This window comes from Pteropus alecto, unplaced genomic scaffold (genome assembly GCF_000325575.1).
Source record: "Pteropus alecto unplaced genomic scaffold, ASM32557v1 scaffold106, whole genome shotgun sequence".
Lineage (NCBI taxonomy): Eukaryota > Metazoa > Chordata > Mammalia > Chiroptera > Pteropodidae > Pteropus > Pteropus alecto.
Genome location: NW_006442103.1, coordinates 4215447 through 4238179, shown reverse-complemented (window position 1 = coordinate 4238179; position 22733 = coordinate 4215447). Strand labels below are relative to the sequence as shown.

At 37.3% G+C, this 22733-nt stretch overlaps 1 protein-coding gene across 1 annotated transcript in view; it reads left to right on the top strand.

Moving 5' to 3' along the window:
- Nucleotides 1-22733, top strand: part of PLPPR5 (phospholipid phosphatase related 5) — an 89618-nt gene that overhangs the window by 16396 nt on the left and 50489 nt on the right. Inside the window, exons 2-3 of the mRNA XM_006919551.1 lie at nt 17009-17141; nt 20291-20541. Of these exons, the coding sequence (XP_006919613.1) occupies nt 17009-17141; nt 20291-20541 (384 nt within the window). The remainder of the gene's footprint in view (nt 1-17008; nt 17142-20290; nt 20542-22733) is intronic.

Sequence of the window (22733 nt, the reverse complement as noted above, 5' to 3'; positions counted from 1 at the left end):
TGTGGATTCTCATAGTTTCATAAAAGAGGAGGCTGTCCTGTGATTGGATACGTGATATGAATAATGATTTTTTAATATTTTAAAGTATTGGCAAAGGCATGAATTCTGAGCCACAGAGATTGTCTGCATATGAGTATGTGTGGGTGATGAAACATTGCCACCAAAGCACCTGGCTGTGGTGTCAGATACACAAGTGTCCTAGCCAAATCCTACATTTGTTTGTCATAGCTAACACCATTCACTCAGGTGGCAGGTGTTCAGTTTGTGAATCACCAAGCCAAGCCTCTTTTCATTTTTCCTATATCTCCCTAAAATACTCATCCACCACACTGGAGTTTCATGTGTATTTATTTAATCCATCCACAAATGCATGCTCAGTTGTTTGCTAGAGCATTTTATCCATTAAAAACCAAGACACTATAATAAAGAAACATAATGAAAAGTTTTCTAAAAGCTCTCATATTTAAGTTTATACTTCTTCCTCAGGAAATCAATCAGATGTGCATGCTAAGTAAATGCTTAGAAATTCATAGAGGTGGGCAAAGCAGAATCTGTTTTCCTCTGGTTTCAATTTGTAAGTGTTACCACTTGCCTGGATGCCTTTTGCAATGATGAGATTGGATACAAAAACTCATGACCATGTTTCAGGACAGGTAGAGCAGAGACCCACTTTATAACCCAATGGAATCAATTAATTCAGGAAGAGCTGGGGCATGGAAACAATTGAGAAATGGACACAGAAGGGTAGACCCCTCCAAAGGCACTCTGGGCATCTTGTCCTGCAGCATAACATGGGCTGTGGAAGGAAAAATGACAGAGGACAGGTGTTCTGAGAAAGTGTGCATCAGGGAGACCGGTAGGGAGCAGCAGAATGACCTGGTATTGGGCGTAACACAGCTCCCAGGAGTCTAAGAGCTAATGGATGTTAGGAAAATCTGTCACTAAGTAAGAGAATAGGGCCTTAGCCACCATACAGGCTTTAGAAGAACTCCAGTGCCTGGAAGACAGACGGGAACCAATAATCTCATTGTTAGAGGGATGGGGTGCTAAATAGATGACCAAAGCAGAGACTTGGGAACAGGGATCAGCTATCAGAAATCAGATACAAAGTGGAAATTGCATTTAAGGATTACAATGTATAAATCTCGCTATCAAATATAAGGCAGACTGTTTAACCTGAATTAGCAACAGAGACCTAATACTGAATCACAGAATTTACCTGTGTAAATCTCTCTTGCCTAAGGTCAGTGTCTTCAGAGATCAGAGAGGGCTGAGCTTAAAGTTAGGAGATAAGAAAGAAGGATATTCTAGCGACTTTGGCTTTGTGGAGAGGGATAGGCAAAACAGAGCTAAGAATGAAACACTGATCCATATCAGAGTCCCTCTTTCTACTCTTTACTGAATTGTTTTCATTATTTAAGTCCAACCCACTCTTAGGTCACTTAAGGTTAGAGTGTTTGTGGAATTGAATCCATTGATTCAACTAACAAGGTTTTCTGAAAGACAAAGACAATATGAAGAAGTTTTCTGCTTTTGTCACTGTCAGAGCCTTTCTTAAAGGTCACCACCAACCCGTTCTGCTTGGACATTAACTTCCCTGATTTCTTTGCAACACTGAAGGCAGTGGATTGAGGACCACCTGCTTCTCTCTTGAAATTCTTTCCTCTCATGGTTTCCTGGATCATTTTTTTCCATCTTTCTGACACTCCTCCTCTATGTCCTTTGTTTGCTCCTTTTTCTATTTCCTTCTGCTCATTATTTGCATGTACCCCTCTGCTTTCCCACTGCTGTAAGCCTGGCTCATTACCTGGAAAGGATTAGTGCAATAGCTACTTACCTGGCTTTTCGTCCCTCTTGCTTATCTCCCCTGCTTCCAGATTGATTTTCCTAAAGCATAATGTAATCACACCACTCCCCTGCCCCCAAATTTCATAGCCTTCCACAGCAAACAAAATTAAGTCCCAACTTCTCACTTGGATTTCAAGGCATTTACATCGAGGTCTCAAGATTATTGCCCATTGGGCCTCCATATCTAGTCTACATTCTAGACAGATGGGGCCACGTTCTGTTTTTCAAGGATGTTCTATACTTTCCGTCCTCTGAGAATTTATTTATGTTCTCCTTTTGCCCTATAATTGTGGTAACTGTATGTCCTGGTTTGCCTGGGTCAGTCCCAGTTTATTCCTGTTGTCTTGATATCAATATTACTAAGCTCCCATTTCACACTCAGAAGGGTAGTAGTTTGGATGATAAATTATGTATATGGTCACCCTACCAATAAAGCTCTTTTCCTGTTTTCTTTCTCAGTCTTACTCCCCACTCTGCACTCTGTTTAATTTTGCTTGTGGTAAAACATAGCCCTAGCCTTTCGAGCCATGTGCAATGTAAGAAATATCAACTTTCATGGATTGTCTTTCTCACTCCGTACCCCGCCATAACCAAGTTGATGTCCCTTTACTAGCTTCAACTCCTACGTTGAGCAACATGATGTTGTAGTTATTTGTACTTACATGCAGTTACGTGTATATTGTTTTATCCTCCATAGTACTTCACAAGTTCAAAGCCTTATTCTTTGTATTAATTCAATTGCTTTCATCGATAAATAACAGAAAACTCTGACTTAAACATTTAAACAATAATGAAAATGCATTATATTATGTAATAGAAAGTACCAAATTAGCATGGCTCAGAAATGCCTAATTCAGTATCTGAACAACAGGTCAACAGGTCTGGGTTTCTCTTCTCTTTCTGCTTTGCTATACTGCGTGCCTGCTCTGCTCTTGGCTGGCTCCTCTCATGATTGCACAATGGCCACCCTAGGAATCACGTGCAAATATAATGATGTCTAACAGAAGATTTCTTCTGTGAGTTTCTTTTTAAATGCGAGAAGCCCTATTTTAAAGCATTCATACCTAGCAGAAATCATTATTATTCCTCATTATTCCTTGAATAGAATTTCATCATCTACCCAGGCTTAAGTTTGTCACAGATAGGGCCATCAGGACTTGACAAATTTTCCATCCTTTGAGGCCAAGGATAAGAGAATGATGATAACTGAACAAAATCAAGGCTCTTGAGGAAGCAGGATGGTTAACATTGATTATGCAAACAACAGTGTTTCTACATACGAGTTTGGGTTAAATCAATGTTTATTAAATAGGGTTTTAATTTTATTTCAGGATCTGAAGAATTTTAATCCACTTGAATATTCTGATGCTGTTACGAATTATAAATACATTTATTAAATAAACCTTCAAAATGATCAGCAATGCACATAACAGGTTCATTTCAATACTATTTTGCTTAAGTTCATATGGGGAGATTATAATTAAGATTTTGAAAGAAAACTTGATTGAGATTTTTAATAGGCATCTAAAATTGCTGGCCAGGAAACTGTGCTCAGAATTGCTCATTAAGTAAAATTGTTTTCTGTTGCTTTTTGGAGGAATGTTTTCCCAAGTATTTCAGTCCTATATTCATTGGACTCCTGTATTCATTGAGTTTTATATTCACAGGACTCAAATGTTCATAGGATTTCAATTATTTGTTGCAAATTTGCTTTTTGGTACTAAATTTCAGAATTCTCAAAAGGGCTACCAGTTGTGAAATATAATAAACAATAGGTCAGAAAATTGTGATTTTGAAATGTGCTATAGCACCAAGGGGAGCTTGGAAAGAGAGACTACTAAACGAGGGCCCTCTTCTCTCATGCCCTTGAGAGGACTCTTCTCACACTCAGTGTCTGGAGAGGCCCGACACCTCCCAAGAGCCTAAGTGAAAAGCAGAAGCCAGAGAATCTGGAGCAGTGCTTGTGTTTTAGCACAGCAGTTAGTACTGTACTCTGCACACTGGGAGCTTGTTCTACCTTCTGAAGCGTTGTCATCACTCTGCAACAGTGATGGGCCCAGTGGGGAGATCATAGGGGGCCCAGCACCCCCGGGTCAACATGAGAAGGAACCAGCACTATTAACAGGAACTATTCCCTGCAAGAAAAGGAGCAGAAAGACTCACTTTGTTTCTGAATGAAATAGAACAGAACAGAGGAAAACCTCTAAACCCTTTATTGGATATTGCTGCTCAAAGTTATGGACCTTGGTGCCAGAGGGCTTAGAGCTGGCATTTTGTGTCTTCGGCAACACTCTTGCTATCTGCTGAGATATGATGATTCCCAATATTTTGACAGCCCACAGTAGGACTCAATAGAGAAACAGAATCTAAGATTATGCATGGTTTGGACACTTGAACAAGTTTTCTGAAGGATGAGATAAGATTGAATTCCTTCCAAGTAGAAAAGTCAAGGATTCTTATCTCAGGGCAATTTTTTTACATATATGTTCAAATACATGTAAAACTTAATCTGAATCGAATAGGGAGTGGTGGTGGGAAAATAGCACAGGAACTCAGTAAGTTAGATATGGGAGGGATAGTGGGCTTCAATGTCATACTTATCTTTCTCCCTTGATAATTCGAATCAATAGAAAGTCTTTCACCTCAGTTCTATGGGCTTCTACTATTCTACTTAACTTTTACAAATAAACATTTAATCATTATTCTTTTGAGAAATAATATGAGCCTACAACTTTTTATAAAGTGTTATTTTTTAAAATGAACTTCCTGTTAATATTAATTGAACCTCCCACCAAAGTGCCCCATCATCAATACTTCAAAAATGACATTTTGGAGTAACAAGCTGATTCTCAAAATAAGTTGTGGAAGACTGAGAGGCATTGTGGAAATTAATATTTCCAGCCCCCCTGCACTCTGCGCACCCATACAGACCGTGTCCTCGACTCTGTTTGAGTAAAAGTAACTGTTTATTGGAGGAGCTTACCTATAAGCCTTACTTATCTAGCTTTTTTTTTTTTTTAAAGAACAGATTTTATATTTGTGCTTTTATGCAAAAAAACTAAGTCGTGTCCTCGACTCTGTTTGAGTAAAAGTAACTGTTTATTGGAGGAGCTTACCTATAAGCCTTACTTATCTAGCTTTTTTTTTTTTTTAAAGAACAGATTCTTATATTTGTGCTTTATGCCAAAAAACTAAGTGGGGGAAATCATATTCATAAGTGCAGAAGTTCAGGTAAAGGAGCTTTAATTGCTAGGCTTTTCTTCCTAAAATAAAGCTAAATAATAAAATATCATAATGTCAAGTATGACACTGAATGATAGTCAGTTAATACATATTTTATAAAGTGCTTTGACTCCATTCCTGTAAAAATCTTCGATGATGAATGTAATATTAGAATTGGAATCACTCTGCCAGGGTTAAAAAGGTCTGCCATTAACGAGTTGTGAGATCTTGGGAAAATTACCTAACCTCTCAGTGCCTCAGTTTTCTTGTCTATAAAAAGGGTTAGTGATACCTACCTGTTAGGGTGGGTGTGAGGACCAAATCAAATGAATATATGTAAAGTGTCTAGAACAGTAGATGGTCCATGGTAATTGGTATATGTCACTTTTTAAAATGACAACAAAGGGAATATACTTATTAATTTATATAATAAATAAACATATATCAGTATGCTTAAATTAAAGACATTTGGGATAATAAACTATCTGTTTTCTAAAGTGTAATTCTCATTATTTATTGGAAACCCTTAAGTTGGCTTGCTTAATTAATTCACCAAGTCAGAATTGTTAGGGTTTCACATTTAAATTAAAATTATACCTTTTCCTAATACACTGTGAGCTGGAAAGTTGCCTTTACACCAAATATAAATGAGACCAGACTACAAAATGAGTTTAGATTCCAAGACACATCTCATTCATTTATTTTTGGGTTTCAATCATGCTTTTTTTCGTATGTACTCATCAAACATTTTTAATGGCTTGGTAAAGTATAAGAATTTCCTACGTAATCAACATTTACTCTTCCTGTGGAAGTGTTTTAAAAATAAAGTCCTTCAAATGTCTAGTTTTTTTTTTTTAAGGAAAAATGAATGGCCTTAAAAGACATTTGTCCTGGCAGTCTGTTTAAAGATGAGAGAAATGAAAGCCAAGAAAACCGGAAGAAGATGGCCTCGAGGGAAAGATCTGTATGATGGATTTGAAATTGCAAGGAATACTATTTCTGCTTTCTCAGGCAGAGCTGTCACATCAAAAGCGTATTTTCATGAAAAGGAGAGTGTTACCCAGAGTATCACAGATTTAGTCTATTGAATGCATATTCCCTTAATGCGAGTAGGGCACTTGAAGGTGATCACTAATAATACAGGCTTGTTGTACAACAGAACATATTCGGTACAGAAGAAATCTCAACCATACAGCAACATAGGTTTTCTGAACTAGAAAAAATATAGGAAAGAAAAAGAGGCAGAATTACTGTCTACTATGAGACAATAATGGAGAGCTACCATGCTACCACACTGGCCCAGGTCTCATGATTATTCTTTGGAGATTCAGTTGCCAGCAGACACGCCAAGGAAGTCCAGTGAGGAAAGTCTGGCTCTTCTGTACCCGAGGAAAGGAATGCTAGTCTTCTTAGCCACAGATTGGAAAGGTCAGGTAAACCCACTGTCTTTCCCCAGCCACTGTCTGCTGTACAAATACATCCCAAAATGCTACTTAAATACGTTTTTATTTCCCATCTGTGTCACTTTTCAGAGTAATATTTTTCTCTCTCATTGTGTGAGTTAGTATTTGTTCTCCTTTGTTTTAAACATTTTTCTCTTTTCTTCCTAATAACCCAAGAAGTGAATGAGTTTGTCATCACTTTATCAAGTTAGCCTTTCTCAACTTCACTTTTTCTTTCTGAAGAGCCTTAGTTCTTTTATCCAATTACCATAAATAGCTATACTAGCTAATTCTTCCTAAAAGTAAATTTCTCTCCTCTAAAAAAAGATGACTTTTGCTTTTACTTATTTTCCTTGGACTTTCTGAGATACAAGCTCTACTGGATATTCAGGACTGTCCCTAGAACGTAGATTTCTAAGATCAAATAAGTGTAGGAAACATCGGGCAGTAAAGTTAACAGTTTTCTTTAACAGATTGTCTTGCTTTTGGTCATGCAGGAAAGCTAATTGGGAGGAAATTTCACTTTTAAATGCAAAAGTTCAGACAAGAAAGCTTTTAACTGCCAAACTTTCTTCCTAATATAAAGCAAAATAATAAAGTATCGTAATGTCAAGATGAACTCTAGAACTGGACTGCATGGAGTCGAGTCCTGCTTATATGACTTATTAGCTCAATGACCTTAGATAAATTATAGACTATCTCTGCGCCTTAGTGTCTTCATGTATAAGATGAAGACAGTAAAATAATGCTGTCATGGGCCAGCTGGAAATCATGACTTTCGATGTGCTAAAATACATTGTGAATCTCCAGGAGGGGTTACAGTTTGTAACTTTCAGCTGATTTTTTTTTAAACCAAGAATTTTCCTGCCTCAAAAAAAAAAAAAAAAAAAAAAAAAAAAAGAACCCAACAACACTTATCTTGCTGAACATAGTTTTAAAAGCACTGACAGGGACATTTAATTATTGCTTGTGCTTCAAAGGCTCATTTCTAAAAAAAATCCATTATTTCAAAGTCCCAAAGAGTATTTAAATTCTATCATGTTGCTTTTTTTATTTTTGATAAAAAACAGGGGGAAATAATTCAAACATTCATTTAGGAAGAGCTGGGAAGCAAGATAATAACCAATATGCTTTTATTATTTATTTTTATTAATTATTGAGTTAGCTCTTTTGAGGAATAACAGATACATTATAACAGTACTGGCCTACAGTAGATTTATGAATATGGGAATTTGACCTTATGATTTAAAATTTTTAAAAAACCTACAAGTATGCAAAATGAGGTTATATTACAATGCTCTTATCACTTTTCTTATAGCTTATATTCACTACATTTATGTGAATGATAGGGCAAAGTATGAATATCAAGTAAAGTTTAAGTAAAGTTATCAGCATTTCTTTTAATTAGGGAAGTTTTTAAATGGTTTCACAAGCTTCTCATCATTCAAAAAAAAGAAAAAAGAAAGAAAAATAAGAATGCCCAGTGCTTGTAAATCCGCTTTGTCGTTAGGCAGCCCATACTTCCTTTTTCTGTATCCTCATGCTGCTCCCGCCACTCACTCACACACACATACACATGCACTCCAAGATTAGTGGCAGGACTTTCACGCTATCTCAACCTATCAAATTATCCTATCCCCCGATAATTATCCTACTCCGGACATCCCAGATTCCCTTACCACAAGCACTAACCCATCACAGAGTTGGAGAGAACCTTCAAGGTCATCCAATAATGGCTAAAATATGCATAGTGCTTACTCTGTACTGCTACTCTTCTAAGAATTTTATAATCGTTAACTCATTTAATCCTTACAACAGCCCATGATGGCATTATTTTATTATCTTTATTTTATAGATGAAGACTGAGGTAAAGAGAAGTTATGTGACTTACCTAAGGTCAATCAGCTAATGAGAGTTAAAGCCAAGACTCAATGCCATGCCGTCAGGTCTAGAGTTCACACTCACTGTACTTGCAGAGACAAGTTTGTCTTCTCAGTGCTTGGAACAGACATTCCCGGTAGTGCTGCTCCATCCTGTGCTCTCTAGTCCTCAGGACCTGGAGAGTTCATAGTGACCACAGTGTTTAGATGGAGTTGAAGAAGACTTGACCCCTTTTTACAAGAGCATTGCAGGAAGGAAAGGAACATCATGTTAGGTCACTTGTATACTCAGTCTTCAGTCAGCCCTTACTCCTTATCTCACCCCTTTCTTATTCATTCACTGGTATTATTTGTATATGTGTCTGTATTGGCAGGTAAGTCGTAAGTTTCTTTGATGGTCTCTTGCATTTCAGCCATAGGGAGACGTGCATTAGACTCTGAGCCTGAGGACGATATGACCTGCTAGGGTGCTGAGCATCGAGTAGCTTGTCAGGACACTTTATCTCTCCAAGTCTCACTTAAAACATCCAGAAAGTGAGAACATTGGATGTCTTTTTATTTTAGGTTTCATTTAACCTGTCCTTCATATAATCCCACCCTTCACTTCAATGCCTCTGCTAGCTCTTTGCGCAGTACAATTAATTAATAATTATTTGTTCAAATAAATATCTAGAAACCCCTTTTAAAATATCTCTGACAAATTTAAAATGTAGACCTCTTTAAATATCCTGTAGAGAGCTTGGGGGCTTATTAAAACACAGATGGCTGGATCCCACACCCAGAGTTTCTAAGTCAGTAGGTCTGGCACAAAACCTGAGAATTCTCATTTCCGTCAAGCTTTCAGGTGCTGCAGGTGCTGCATGTCTGGAGACCACAGCCAAGAACCATTGCCCATAGAGTACTCTCAAAATAGACCTGTACCTTTTCTGTCGTTTTCCAAATTAAAAGTGACTGAATAAGCTTATTCCAGCCAGTGGCTGGGTTGGCAGCTTCACGTGTGTCTTCTCCCCTGCTGTCTGCATTTTAAAGGGAATCTTTGAAAGGCTGTAAATCTAACGCAAAGAAACAAATCCAGTTCTTGGCCTCATATCCTTTTATCTAAGCTGCCTTTTGACCACTGCTTCACTAACTATCCTCTTCTAGGGATGTTTGGCCTCCTGGTCGCCACACGCCCACAATCTTAACCACCACTAGTAACAAGTAAAGGTAATGGCATGGATTTGAGAGATGGGCTGCCTTAGGCTCAGACACTGGTTCCTCACCCTATGCCCAACTCTAGGCAGTTTGCTTTCTCTATGCTTCATTTTCTTCATCTGTAAGTGGATTTTAATAATAATACCTACCACATAGGGTTATTTTAAAGATTAATTTGGTAAATATTTGCAAAGCACTTAAAATAGTCTCTAAAAATTAGTAAACGTCATGTTAGTTTTTTAAAACCTTTTTTCCTCAGCTTTATTGAGATATAATCGATGTGTAACATTGTGCAAGTTTAATGTGTACAGTGTAATGATTTGATATATTTATATATTGCAAAATGATTACCACCATAGCGTTAACTAACATCTCCATCATGTCATATAATTTGTGTGTGTGTGTGTGTGTGTGTGTGTGTGGTGAGAATAATTAAGATGTAATCTTTTAGATCCTCTACCTGCTGGGGGCTCTCTATGGTGAGGAGTGGGGGAGGGATGGGGTCATTTCCCACTGAGCCTGACGACCCTACTGGGTTAGGCCCAATGGTACTAATCAGGGCCTGCAACATAATCTACGGGTTCTAGGACAAAGTGAAAATACAGGACTCCTTGTTAAAATATTAAGAATTGGAAAAAGTCAAATGGCGTAGATGAGAGAGGCTTTGCTCATCTGCTCTTACAACCAGATCAAACAGGGAGCAAACAGCAAGCAGAGTCACCTACAACTGGGGAGAGAACTAAGGAATCACCCTGCAACAGCAGAAGATAGGAGGGGGAGAGGCTGCGAGGCTGCCTGGTCTCGAGCGGCTGAGTGGGACAGAGGCTGCAGCAGCGGACTTTCATGGTGCCGAACCTGCTTGCACTCAGCACCAGCACTAGAACCAGGCTTTCTCCAGGGCAGAAGTGCTGGTGGAAACCATTGTTCCCTGTTTAGCCCTCCTCCCTCCCAGTATGCAGACTCAGCGCCGCCATAGCTGAGACTTCATCAACTAAATAACAGAGGTCGCTCTGCCCAGGGGTTTCTCTGAAACTCCACCTCCCCCAGCTTGTGGCTCCACCCAAGCCACGTCCAGTTGTGTCCTTGGTGAGTCCTGTGCAACTTGCTGAGCAGCGCCAAGACTCACACTGGTGGTAGCTGACTTCGGTTTCTGGTGTGGTTTCTGGAGGCAACGATAAGCACAGCATCTGGGGATTGCTTGCTGAATCTTAACAGGTGGCCCTGGAGGGGCACAGGTGGGGGCTAAACTTGGCCTGCAGCTGAACCCCTCTCAGGACTGTGCCACTGGACACCTACTACACAAATCCACACTAATAAGACCAGGAGACTTAAGAGTTTTGCTTAGTACATAGAAACAGACACAGAAAGGCATCCAAGATGAGAAGACAAAGAAGCAGAAACCATATGAGAGAATAGAACAGAGATCCAGAAATAATGGAGTCAAGCAATCTAACAGATGAAGAGTTCAAAACACTGGTTATAAAGATGCTCAATGAACTTAAGGGAAGAATAGATGAACTCATGAGAACTTTAACAAAGAGATAAAAAAAAAATCGTAAAAATGGAAGTGGAAATTATAAAAGGGGACCAGTTAGAAAGGAATACATTATTTGAGATAAAGAGGATATTAGAGGGAATGAACAGAGTGGACGAAGAAGAGGATCAAACCACCAATGTAAAGGAAGGGGAAGCCAATCAAAATAGCAAGAAAAAAGAAACCAAGGACACCCAATCAAAATAGCAAGAAAAAAGAAACCAAGACTATAATAATAATTTAAGGAGTGTTCAGGACAAAATTAAGTGTAAAACATCTAGGTTATAGGGTACCTGAAGGAGGAGAGGGAGAACAAGAAGTGGAAAAGCTATTTGAAGAAACAATGATGGAAAATTTCCCTAACTTGGTGAAGGAAATAGACATAAAACTCCAGGAAGCTAAGGGAGTCCCAAGAAAGAGGGACCCAAAGAGGCCCACACCAAGACACAACATAATTAAAATACCAACGGTTAAATTCAAAGAGAGAATCTTAAAATGTAGCAAGAGAAAAGCAGTTAGTTACCTACAAGGGAGCACCTATAAGACTGGCAGCTGATTTCTCAAAAGAAACTTTGCAAGACAGAAGGACTTGGCACAAAATATTCAAAGTGATGAAAACCCAGAATCTACAATCAAAAATACTTTATCCAGCAAAGCTATCTTATCAGATCATAACATTCACAGATAAAGAGCTTTCCAGACAAAGATAAGCTAAAGGAATTCATCAACACCAAGCCACTATGATAGAAAATGTTGGAGGGAATTCTTTAAGAAGCAAAACCATGTATCAAAATCAGAAATAAAAAATAGCAATAATTATATATCTGTCGACTACCTCCAACCTAAGGATAAGGCGGCTGAATGGCTAAGGAAACAAGACCCCTACATATGCTGCCTCCAAGAGACTCACTTCAGATTGAAAGACACACAGACTGAAAGGAAGGGGAGGAAAAGATATTGCCTTGATGGACCTAGATTGTGCTAAATGAAGTAAGTCGGATGGAGAAAGACAAATACCACATGATTTCACATACATGCGGAATCTAAAGAACAAAATAAACAACAATAACAACAAAAATGGAAACAAACTCGTAGATACAGAGAATATTTTGTGAGCTACTCGACAGGAGAGGAGTTTGGAGGAGATGGTAGAAAAGGGCAACGGGATTAAGAAATACACATGGATGGTTACAAAATAATTACGGAGAGATAAAGCATCGCATAAGGAAAATATTCAACTATGTAATAAATATGTAAGGGAGGAGAAGGGTACTAGATTTAATGGAGTGATCACTTGAGCTCTAATCATTATACTGTACAACTGAAACTAATATATTATTGTATGCCAATTATAATTGAAAAAACTCATTGGATTGTACAATGTAAATATGAGCAAGTAATTGTCTATTATATTTTGATAAAGCTTGGGAAAAAGGATGTAATCTTTCAGTAACATTCAAGTATATAATGCAGTATTATTAACTATAATTGCCAGGCTGTACACTAGATCCCCAGAATTTATTAATCTTATAACTGGAAATTTGTTCCCTTTGGCCAATATCTCTCCACTCCTCCGACCCCAGCCCCTAGTAACCACCAATCTATTGCCTGTTTCTGTGAGTTCTACTTCCTTTTAAAAAAAATTTCACATGTAATTGATAACATACAGTATTTGTCTTTCTCTGTCAGATTTATTTCACTTAGCATAATTAGCATTATGTCCTCAAGATTCATCCAATTTGTTGCAAAGGGCAAGAATTTCTTTCTCATGGCTGAATAGTGTTCCGTTTTATATGTACCTCATCTTTATCCATTCATCCATAGATGGATGCTAAGGTTGTTTCTACATCTTAGCTATTGTGAATAATGCTGCAGATATCTCTTCGATATTCTGATTTCAATTCCTTTGGATAAGCACCCAAAAGTGGGATTGCTGGATCATATGGTAGTTTTATTTTTAATTTTTAAGAAACCTCCATACTGTTTCTCATAGTGGCTACAGCAATTCACATTCTCACCAAGAGTACACAAGGGTCTCTTTTCTCCACATCCCCTCCTCGCCAACACTTTTTGTCTCTTGTCTATTTGATGATGGCTATTCTAACGGATGTGAGGGGATAGCTCTTTGTGCTTTTGATTTGCATTTCCCTGATTATCAGTGATGTCAAGCACTTTTCATGTGTCAGTTAGCCATTTGTGTGCCTTCTTTGAAAAACTGTCTATTCATTTCCTTTGCCCATTTTTTTTTTAAATTGGGTTGTTTGCTTTTTTTGCTATTGAGTTGTAAGGGTTCTTTCTATATTTTGCACATTAAGCCCTTATCAGATATATGATTTGCATAGATTTTCTCCCATTCCATAGGCTGCCTTTTCATTTTGTTGATTGTTTCTTTTGCTGTGCAGAAGCTTTAATTTAATGTTTATTATGTTATGTATTTCCCAAATTTTCCTATGAAGGTATCACCTTCGTGCTTTCTATGATGGATGAATACCACCTCAACTATCATTTATTTTTTTCTTTAAATAATTCTATTTTACTAGAAAATTATTACAAAAAGAAACTTATATCATTACCATAAATGGAATACAAATATCACTTGGTAAATAGAAGGTAACCATAAAAAAAAAATCAGTGAAAGCCAGTGTTTTTCGATTCTAGCCAATTATTGTTTTCTGTTGGACTCTGAGCCTGAGACTTGCTCCCTCTTTATTAAAAATGGTGAAATTAGCAAGTTTTAGCTGCTGGAACAAATAAACCCCCATATTCCACTGGCTGTACACATTAGAGTTTATCTTTCACTCACGTGACAATTCAGTGCAGGGCTGCTGACTGAAGGACTTTGAGTCCTTCCATCTTCTGCCACCAAGTGCTGGGCCCAGAAATAGCTCTGCTTCCAGCCAGCAGATGGGGAAAGAGAACATGAAGACACCCCTGATTTTTGTTCCCTCTTTGGTCTGAAACTGACACACATAATGCATCCAGACATTCCTTTGGTATAAGTCACCTAGAGGCAGGTGTGCAGGGAATGTTGGTCCAGGCTAGATAATCACCTCCCACAGCAACTTATTAGTATGAAAACAAGAATACAAGTTTTTGTGGTCAAATTGTGAAATATATAGTTTCTTAATTACTGGGAGGGATTGTGCAATGATTGTGTCACTAACTATATTATTTCTTTAGTTCAATTAATTTCCCTCTCTTCTAACCTCGGTTCCACTTAAAAACTAAGTTAGCAACTGCCTTATATAGCAAGGGTGTTGAAATTAATATATACACAGAAGAAACCTTATTTCTCAATATCATGACACAACATTAACGATAATACCCAGTGTAGTTATTTTACCTCTTTGTATAGCTTAGAACTTTCCTTGACTAGCTTGAAATTGATAATGGACATGGGCTCGCTCTCTCTCTCTCTCTATATATGTGACTTTGTAATTATCAAGAATGCACAATGTGTTCGACCGGAACCTAAATATAAACCGAAACCCCTCTTACATTTAAAATTTTGTATATCCCATGGCTATACTTTTACAGACTAAAATTGCTTTTCAGATATTATTTCACATATATCTGAAGCATATGAGACACACTTGCCAGGTACCATCACACTGATGGCATGACCTCAACTGCGCTATTACATATGAAATGGTTTTCTTGTACCAATATCAAACTAATAATGCATAGATATCTTTGAGTCATCACCAGTTGAAGGGGAGAGGAATTTCATATTGGATTTTTGTCAATGAAAGCATAAAGCTATTTGGAGTTTGACATTTGATGAACATCTGCAATGATTTTATCTTCCTGGAAAACTTTACTTCATAATTTTGTTACTAAGGAATTTGGACAATAGAGAATCAGCCTGTGGGAGTTGAAGTGTGAGAGCAATTATGTACTCTTAACAGTATTTTACACACTTATACTGACGATTTACGGTTCACACCTGCATGTTTGTAGGTTCTGGTTTCATCAGCAATATGGGGCTTTTTACTCACTGCCAAACAGAGACCTAATACCACATCTGTCCTCAAAGATGGGAAAGAGGTATAGATGGGGCCATTTAGGAAGGGGGAGCTGTGTAGGTCCAGCTTGATAAGCTGTAGTGAGGGCTCAAGAGGCTTCATGATGTTAATACTGAGTTCAATAAAGCATGATGGGATGACTCAATGAGAGCATGGGGTATAATAGGGGACACAGGACTTCAGATGGGGAGGTCTGTGGAATGCAGGCCAGGTGAGGTTTCCCAGCCCAGGTCTTGCCTCCAAGGACATACCTATCAAGTTGCAGTTGGCAGGGGATTGTGACTCAAGGAACAGCACAATTCCTCAGACACAACCTGGCTGGGTAGGGGAAGCAGTGAGGGCCCTTTGGTATCGGCTCCTGAGCCTTTGGTGAGCATCTTATCACATTCCATACCAGGTTGAATCTTGGCAGAGGGAGAGTGGGGGTGGGATGAGATTTGTGAACCCAGAAGGAAAATGGAAGGCAGATGCAAGAAATGAAGTGAAAGTTGACAGCTATGTGCTTACCGTGCCAGCCTACACTCTCTCTGCAAGTAGAGTCTCCCCGACCCGTTTTCTTTCATGTCCCAACGAATGGGGGGCTTTCGCTAAGGTGGGGGAGGAGCGCCCCCTAGAACCTCTGCCCCGCAGGAAGCGCGTAGAGTCGGCAGCGGGGCCATAGGTCCCTCGCGCGTGTCCCCGGCGCCGTGGACAGGCAGGAGGAGATGCCACGTGCCTTCTCAGTCAGCTCAGTTAACAATACTTGTCACCTCAGCTCTCTCTGGAAACAGCTTTCATTTATTAGTTCACAAAAGAAAGGCAATGTTATCAAGGAAAACTACGAAGTGACAAAGCTTTTAGCAGCCCTGTGTCTGGCTTCTGTGCCCCTGCACCATCATGTTTCCCCATCTCCCACTCCCGGGAGAGAAAGCAAACCAGTGATGCTCTTTACCCACCGATGGCTGTGGGGATCTAATGAAAATGGCAGCCGGTGACTCCAGACTAAGAGCCCCCGTCTAGGTGATGGGAGACAAATGACCAAACCATGAGATCCCCAGTTCCACATAAGAATCAAGGTACGCAGAGGAAACATGAGAAAATGTCAGTGAAAACAGACTCTCAGAGAAATAACGGCAGAGTTAGAAAGGGTGATGAGAAGCTGCTTTGGGTCTTTGCTGCAGGGCTGGCGTGTGTGTCAAAGGGATCAGGGAAGTCTTTTTCTGTACGCAGTTCTCTTACTCCTGGAGGCCCCAGAAGTTGCAGAGATCCTGACGAGGTCCCAACACTTTCCTCTTAAAACTGTAGACATGCTGGGAATGTGGTGGAGTTCCAGGGTGTACCCTGGGCATTGGGAAGCCAGAGCAGGGAGCAAGGGGCTGACCCAGCTTAACCCAGAAAAGGTGGAGGAAAAGCTCACCAGTTTCTAGACAGAGGCGATGGTTAAAATAGATCTGAACTTGAATTGAGATTCTAGCTACTCTAGAGAATTGTTCTGATTTCTATGGCAGTGTCAAAGTTAAACAAGATACAATTACTTAAAGATAAAGTATGGACATTAATTACACAGCAAAATAAGTGATTGCCACTTTGAAGCAAAAATCTTTTGTGCATTTAATTTTTTAATGAAGTTTTTTAGAAAACATTTGTATTCATAATTTATTAGTTTAATACTCCCTTGAATTGAGAGAAATATGGGTTAGATACATAGAAATAAGGTTATAATAAAAGGATTTGGTTAAGCAAATATGGTTCCGTTTTTCTATTGATTGTCACTACTCAAAGAAGCTCTTTTTTGTGTTTTTTTGTTTGTTTGTTTAAAATAAAAACATTCTCCATTACACTGGTTAAATTCTAAAGTTCTTTAACCTTTTATTTCCTTGCAAGATAATAGTTGGAGAAACTGCTGTGTTTTGCCTACAACTGGCCACAAGGGATTTTGAAAACCAGGAGAAAACTATTTTAACCGGAGACTGTTGCTATATAAACCCACTGGTGCGACGAACTGTTCGATTTCTTGGTATGTGTCATTGAATTGTTTTTATTGTTGCTGAAACAATATTTATATATAAGCTAATCTTTAAAATGACCAGTGTTTTAACTGTATGCAAATATTTGGTTATATTTTCTTTGAAATGTTTCACCTGAGTTTTAAAGATAAGCACTGCATACTACTCTCTCAAATTGTAAGACTCCACATCAGTTGTCATTTCCGTATTATTTTAAAGAAGAAAAAACATTACACTTGGATGTTTAATATTCTTTAAGAAATTAAAAATTACTTAACTAAAGAAATGATTTACTGTGTTTATGATATTTCAGAAACAATGCTTGGAGAACGATAACTTAGATTGTTGAACATAATGAAGGAGAAGAAAAGTAGCTTATCAAATAAAAGACATGCTGTATTTGTTAAAATTATCAGATGTTGAATTCCGTGCACCACTTCTGAGCTTTTTTTTTTTTTTTTTTAACCAACAAAATGTATTGATTTTATTAGAGGACAAGATTTACTGATACTTTAACTTTCAATCTCAAACTCTAGCACTAACAAATATGAACATTGATGAATTATTGTAAATCATCTCAATTCAATAGAAACGACCAAGACAAAATTTTTACTGACACAATAAATTTAATACAAATTATTATCTCCTGGACTTATCAGATAAAAAATTATGTCTGTATATACTAAACATCCTTTGAAATACATTGTGATTGTTATTAAAATTAAGATTAAGGATACTATAACCCTTCAATATATTTCTCATATTAATAGGATCAAGATGAAGACTTTTAGGTATTATGCATAGATCATTTAAACTCACATAAAGTCTAATCAAAGTCGTTGTACCTTTAAATCTCTCTGAAAACAAAAGGTCTTCATATCTAAGACTGTTGTTCTTATTGCCATCAAGTTACACATCTCCAAAGCTGTCATTTACATTGTGGTAGGGATAACTTTCACGTGAAATTTTAAAAAGTTTTTCTTCACATGCATCAATACTGTGTTCTTGACTCATTTTTCTTTGCCTGAGAGTTATTTAATAACAAAATAAGCAGTAATGTACTCAAAACTAAAACTGATGAAATTCACACTTTTCTAAATACCATTAAGCAAATTATATTATGTCCACTTAAGTAAAGTATTTTTTTCTGCATTTGCACACATATTTCTAAAGTATATATGGCACGAAGTAAGTGTGTTTTAAGTCTCCATGTTTCTTCTTATATGATTTTATGAAGTATTTAGGAGTGCTTCATTTGTTTCTTGCTACTTCATTTATCAAGATTTGGATTTTCTAGTTTGTCGTAATAAAATAGGAACCTTGTAAGTAAAGCATTACTGCATAACAGGACATCACTGTTTATAGTGTTTTTATTCTGGACGTCAGCATAGTGGACACTCATGGGATCTCATTTTAATAAGTATCTTCGTAGTCAACTATAGTATTGGCCATGGGCTTGATGCAGTAACATTTTCATTCTAAAGCATATTTGGGAACTTTACAGGTGTCAGGATATTTCTTTATTTTAAACTTATACCAGATAAAGAGAGTGGTTTGGTTAAATAAAATGAGTACATTTTAGCCTAGATTTCAAAGAATAGAGACGAAGATCTCATTTAGGTTCCTGGACTAGGCCATAATATTTGGAAGGAGAAATTGTGTAAAATGAACATTTTATTGTGCTTTATTCTCTTTCATTTCTCTGCCTCTCCCAAATTTCTGCTTCTGATAACATTTAATTTGTATGACTCAAGGAGTGCTGGTAAGAGGTAAAGAAAGGGCTTTTATTATTTCCTTTAAAATTTTTTAAATAAAGAGAGAACTAAGGTCTTTCTTTCATTGCTATTTCATACTCATAGAGCTTTGCTATGTGCAGGTTTATGTTCATGAACCTTTTATGATTTTATATAATATTTTGGAAATTGAAAGAATAACCATGCATCGAATATTGGAAAATTATTTGATCCTGAACAAATTTCCTGGTGATTTCTGACACAATAGCCAATAATTATGTGAAGGCTTAGGAAACAAACAATCCAGAAATATATGACTAAAAAGAAAAGCATATAATTACTATAATAGAGTTATATGATATTTTAATGAACCAACTGGGAAATATTATTTTGGTATAGTTTTTAAAATGTCCTGATGGATTTTATTTTCCAAAATTATAAAAGAATGGATTTCTTTACATCGGTACCACATCCTTGAATGTTTTATCTCTCAGTTTAATAGAAAAAGATGCCAAAGAATTTATTTTGTCTACCTTACCTAAATAGAAAGATAAGTTTTGGCAACAATGATCAATGACATTAAATTTAGAAAATGTTTTCAGTATTTGAGTAAACTGGTAAGTTCCTTATAAAAGGGAGGAAAAAGATCTGTGTACTTAATTTTATACCTTTAGGTAATCAAAGCAAGTAAATTTTAATACTGTGAAGATAATTAAAAATTATAATTTTGATAGTTTTATTGTTTACTAAATTGACCCAAATTTGATAAATTAAAATTCATGAAAGATAAGGTGGGACTAAGTTACTAGCTATAGGTGACTTTTAAAAATGTGTTTCCGAAAGCAATGTAGAGATTACTCTGAGAACATTCTGCTACTTAAGATTTCCATGATATTTAAATGAAGACTGATGGCGTTGGATTTTACTGCTAATTGGCACCTCCAGCAGAGTTAATATCAGTCTGAATGGGTTTAAAAGGCATAAATAGGGGAGACAACTGCTTTGCTTTATGGTAGTAAGATAAAAAATATTTTCAAAATAGGGAAAAATAAAGATTGCTAACAGCAGAAGGTGATAGACTGAGCCCTCTTTAGGGAAACATGTCTTCATTTAAAAAATCATATCACCCAAGTAGAGTCTTAGAATATATCTTCTTCTTTTATCTCGAGGCTTATAAACCTGCCATGCATAAAAATGTAGCCAGTGGTAGACAGCTCAACATGTTAAATAATTTAACACTCCCACCACTCCAGCAAGCAAAGGGAGTAAGTAGCTGGAGAGGAATGAAATGGAAAGAACCGTATGTATATACGTATGTATGAACTATTTTATGGTTTCTGAAATATTTCCATGTTGGTTTATTGTAAATTGAAATAAAAAAAAAAAAAAAGAGAGAGAGAGTTAAAATGGTGTGTTTTCTTCCTCAGGAATTTATACGTTTGGGCTGTTTGCTACAGACATCTTTGTAAATGCAGGACAAGTGGTTACAGGGAATCTGGCTCCACATTTCCTCGCCCTGTGTAAGCCCAACTACACAGCGCTGGGGTGTCAGCAGTACACACAGTTCATCAGTGGGGAAGAGGCCTGCACGGGCAACCCAGATCTCATCATGAGAGCGCGGAAAACATTCCCGTCCAAAGAAGCGGCTCTCAGTGTCTATGCAGCTATGTATCTGACAGTAAGTACGATTACAAACCAGTCTTCGTCTGTCACTCTGTCACTCTCCGGGTGTGGACATGATTTCTTCCAGCCATCATGGGAGTCACATTAACAGCTTCCTGTAGACCATTTAATTTGTCTTTAATAATAGCTGTTTGTACTGCGAATAAATAAGTCAGTTGACTCTCATGAGATTACATGTGAGTAGTTGGTTGTGTTAAAAATATAGCAATTAGCATTTCTATTTGAGGATGTGTTTGTCTTTATATTAAATAGGGCTTAACGGAAGCAAATTTGTCCTGTGGCAGTCCTCCCATAAACTTGTAAAAGCACAATTAAGAGAACTGCCCAGGCCTCTTAGCTGCTTACTCAAGCTCTAATATTCCCTGGTGGGGGTAAGGAAAGGGGCACTCTTTTTCTAGAAAGCTCTTTTGCTATTGGTAACCATATCATCATAGTATCTCAACTAGTGTTTTAATATTTTCTTGTAGAACCAAAATGTTTTTATATATTAAATTTTTCCTTGATTCTTATTTGTCATCATTTTAGTGGTAAGAGTCAGGCCCCAAATGCAGCTATCTTAGGACCCATAGGTGGAAATAAGTGGTCGTGGGTGGGTGGTTACTGATCCGCAGGAGAGGAAGAAGGGCAACCTTGGCAGGCAGCTCTTGACCCCAGCATTCCAGCCTTCAGCCTTTCCCTCTGTCACCGGAGTCCACCTTGTAGCAGTGCAAGTGGACTCCAAAAGTATGCTCTGTAGCTTTTCCATAGCTACAGCGAGAAGGTCAGAGAATTTAAATGTTTTTGGGGGTTCTCCTTTCCAATGGTGCCAACGGTTACTTCCTTCTGATTTCAACTCATTGACAAGACCGATTTGAAACCAAATTTGATCATTTCTAATGACTTGAATAAAACTAGGAATTATTTTTACCCTCAAAGAGCTATTAGATTATGGCAACATTTCTAATGTTCTTCATTCAGTTATCTCAGGTTATCTCTAAAAGCAGAAAGAATATACCCTGTGACACTTCCACTCGAGATTAGAAATAAAGATTACTAAAAAAAGGACAATTTAGAAGGGGAAACATAGCATTGTACGTAACAGTCATAATGGCAGGATAATTTTAGAGACTGGAAATGTATCTATTTTAACATTTTAGAAATTTTTTAGCCAAGCTAATTCCATCTCGCACTGCCTGGACTTTTAAAAAATCCTATCGAGACAATTTTCAGAAAGTTAAGGATCAAGTCCCATTCTACTCATTATCTGTTCCACTGTGTTCTGACTTCTGTGCAGTTTGTGAGTTACAGCTCCCTCCTTGCCCTTGCACTGTGCTCCCAGCTCTGCTCCTCTAATTTCCCCTCACTTCCTTAGCCCATCGGCTTTGCTTTCTGCTTCACATTCCAAGACTTGCTATGAAATCTGCTGTCCATTCATAGTCTTTCCTATTATTCGCTAAATTGCTTGACTGCATGTTTCCCCTCTCCTAGAATCTGAAGACGCATTCAGCCTTAAAATGAAGATTTAAAACTCGAGTAAATCAGAAGTCATAAAATATTTTTATTCATTGTCATCACATCTAAATCTAATGTTTATATTTGTGCCTGGGTACAAATTGCAAATGTATCTACATATACATATGTGATCAAGCCAATGACTTGAAATAAATTCCAGAATACTCTCTGACCCCAAATACTATTACATGATTATCTGAGCTCTAACAGATGATAGATTTTGCTGTGTAGCCAAGGTTTGCCAATAGTGATGAATGTGCTAGTGTAGTAAAATAGTTGGTCTTTTTATTCTGCCAAAATGGTGTTTTCAAAGGGATTGCTATGGGAGAAGGCATTATTCTTTTATGTACTGGGAAAATCTTGATACCTTGTCTTGCCCCTGGTCTGCTGGCATTTATTTTAGCAACTTCTTACTTGATTTGTTTTAGCATCTCACTTGAAGGCATTTATTTAAGGAATATATTAATTATAAACCATACTGTTCTAGTCTATAATAAAGAGTTGGAGATGCTTATAATAGTAATAATTTTATTATTAGTATAGCAAACATTTATTTATTATTTGTCAGGTACTAAGTGCTGCAGTTTTACTAATTTATCTAATATGCTACTAATTCTTATTTATGGATTATTAAAATTTATTCTTGACTTTTTATCATTTATGTAATAATTTATTATTTGTACTAATTTATTGAAT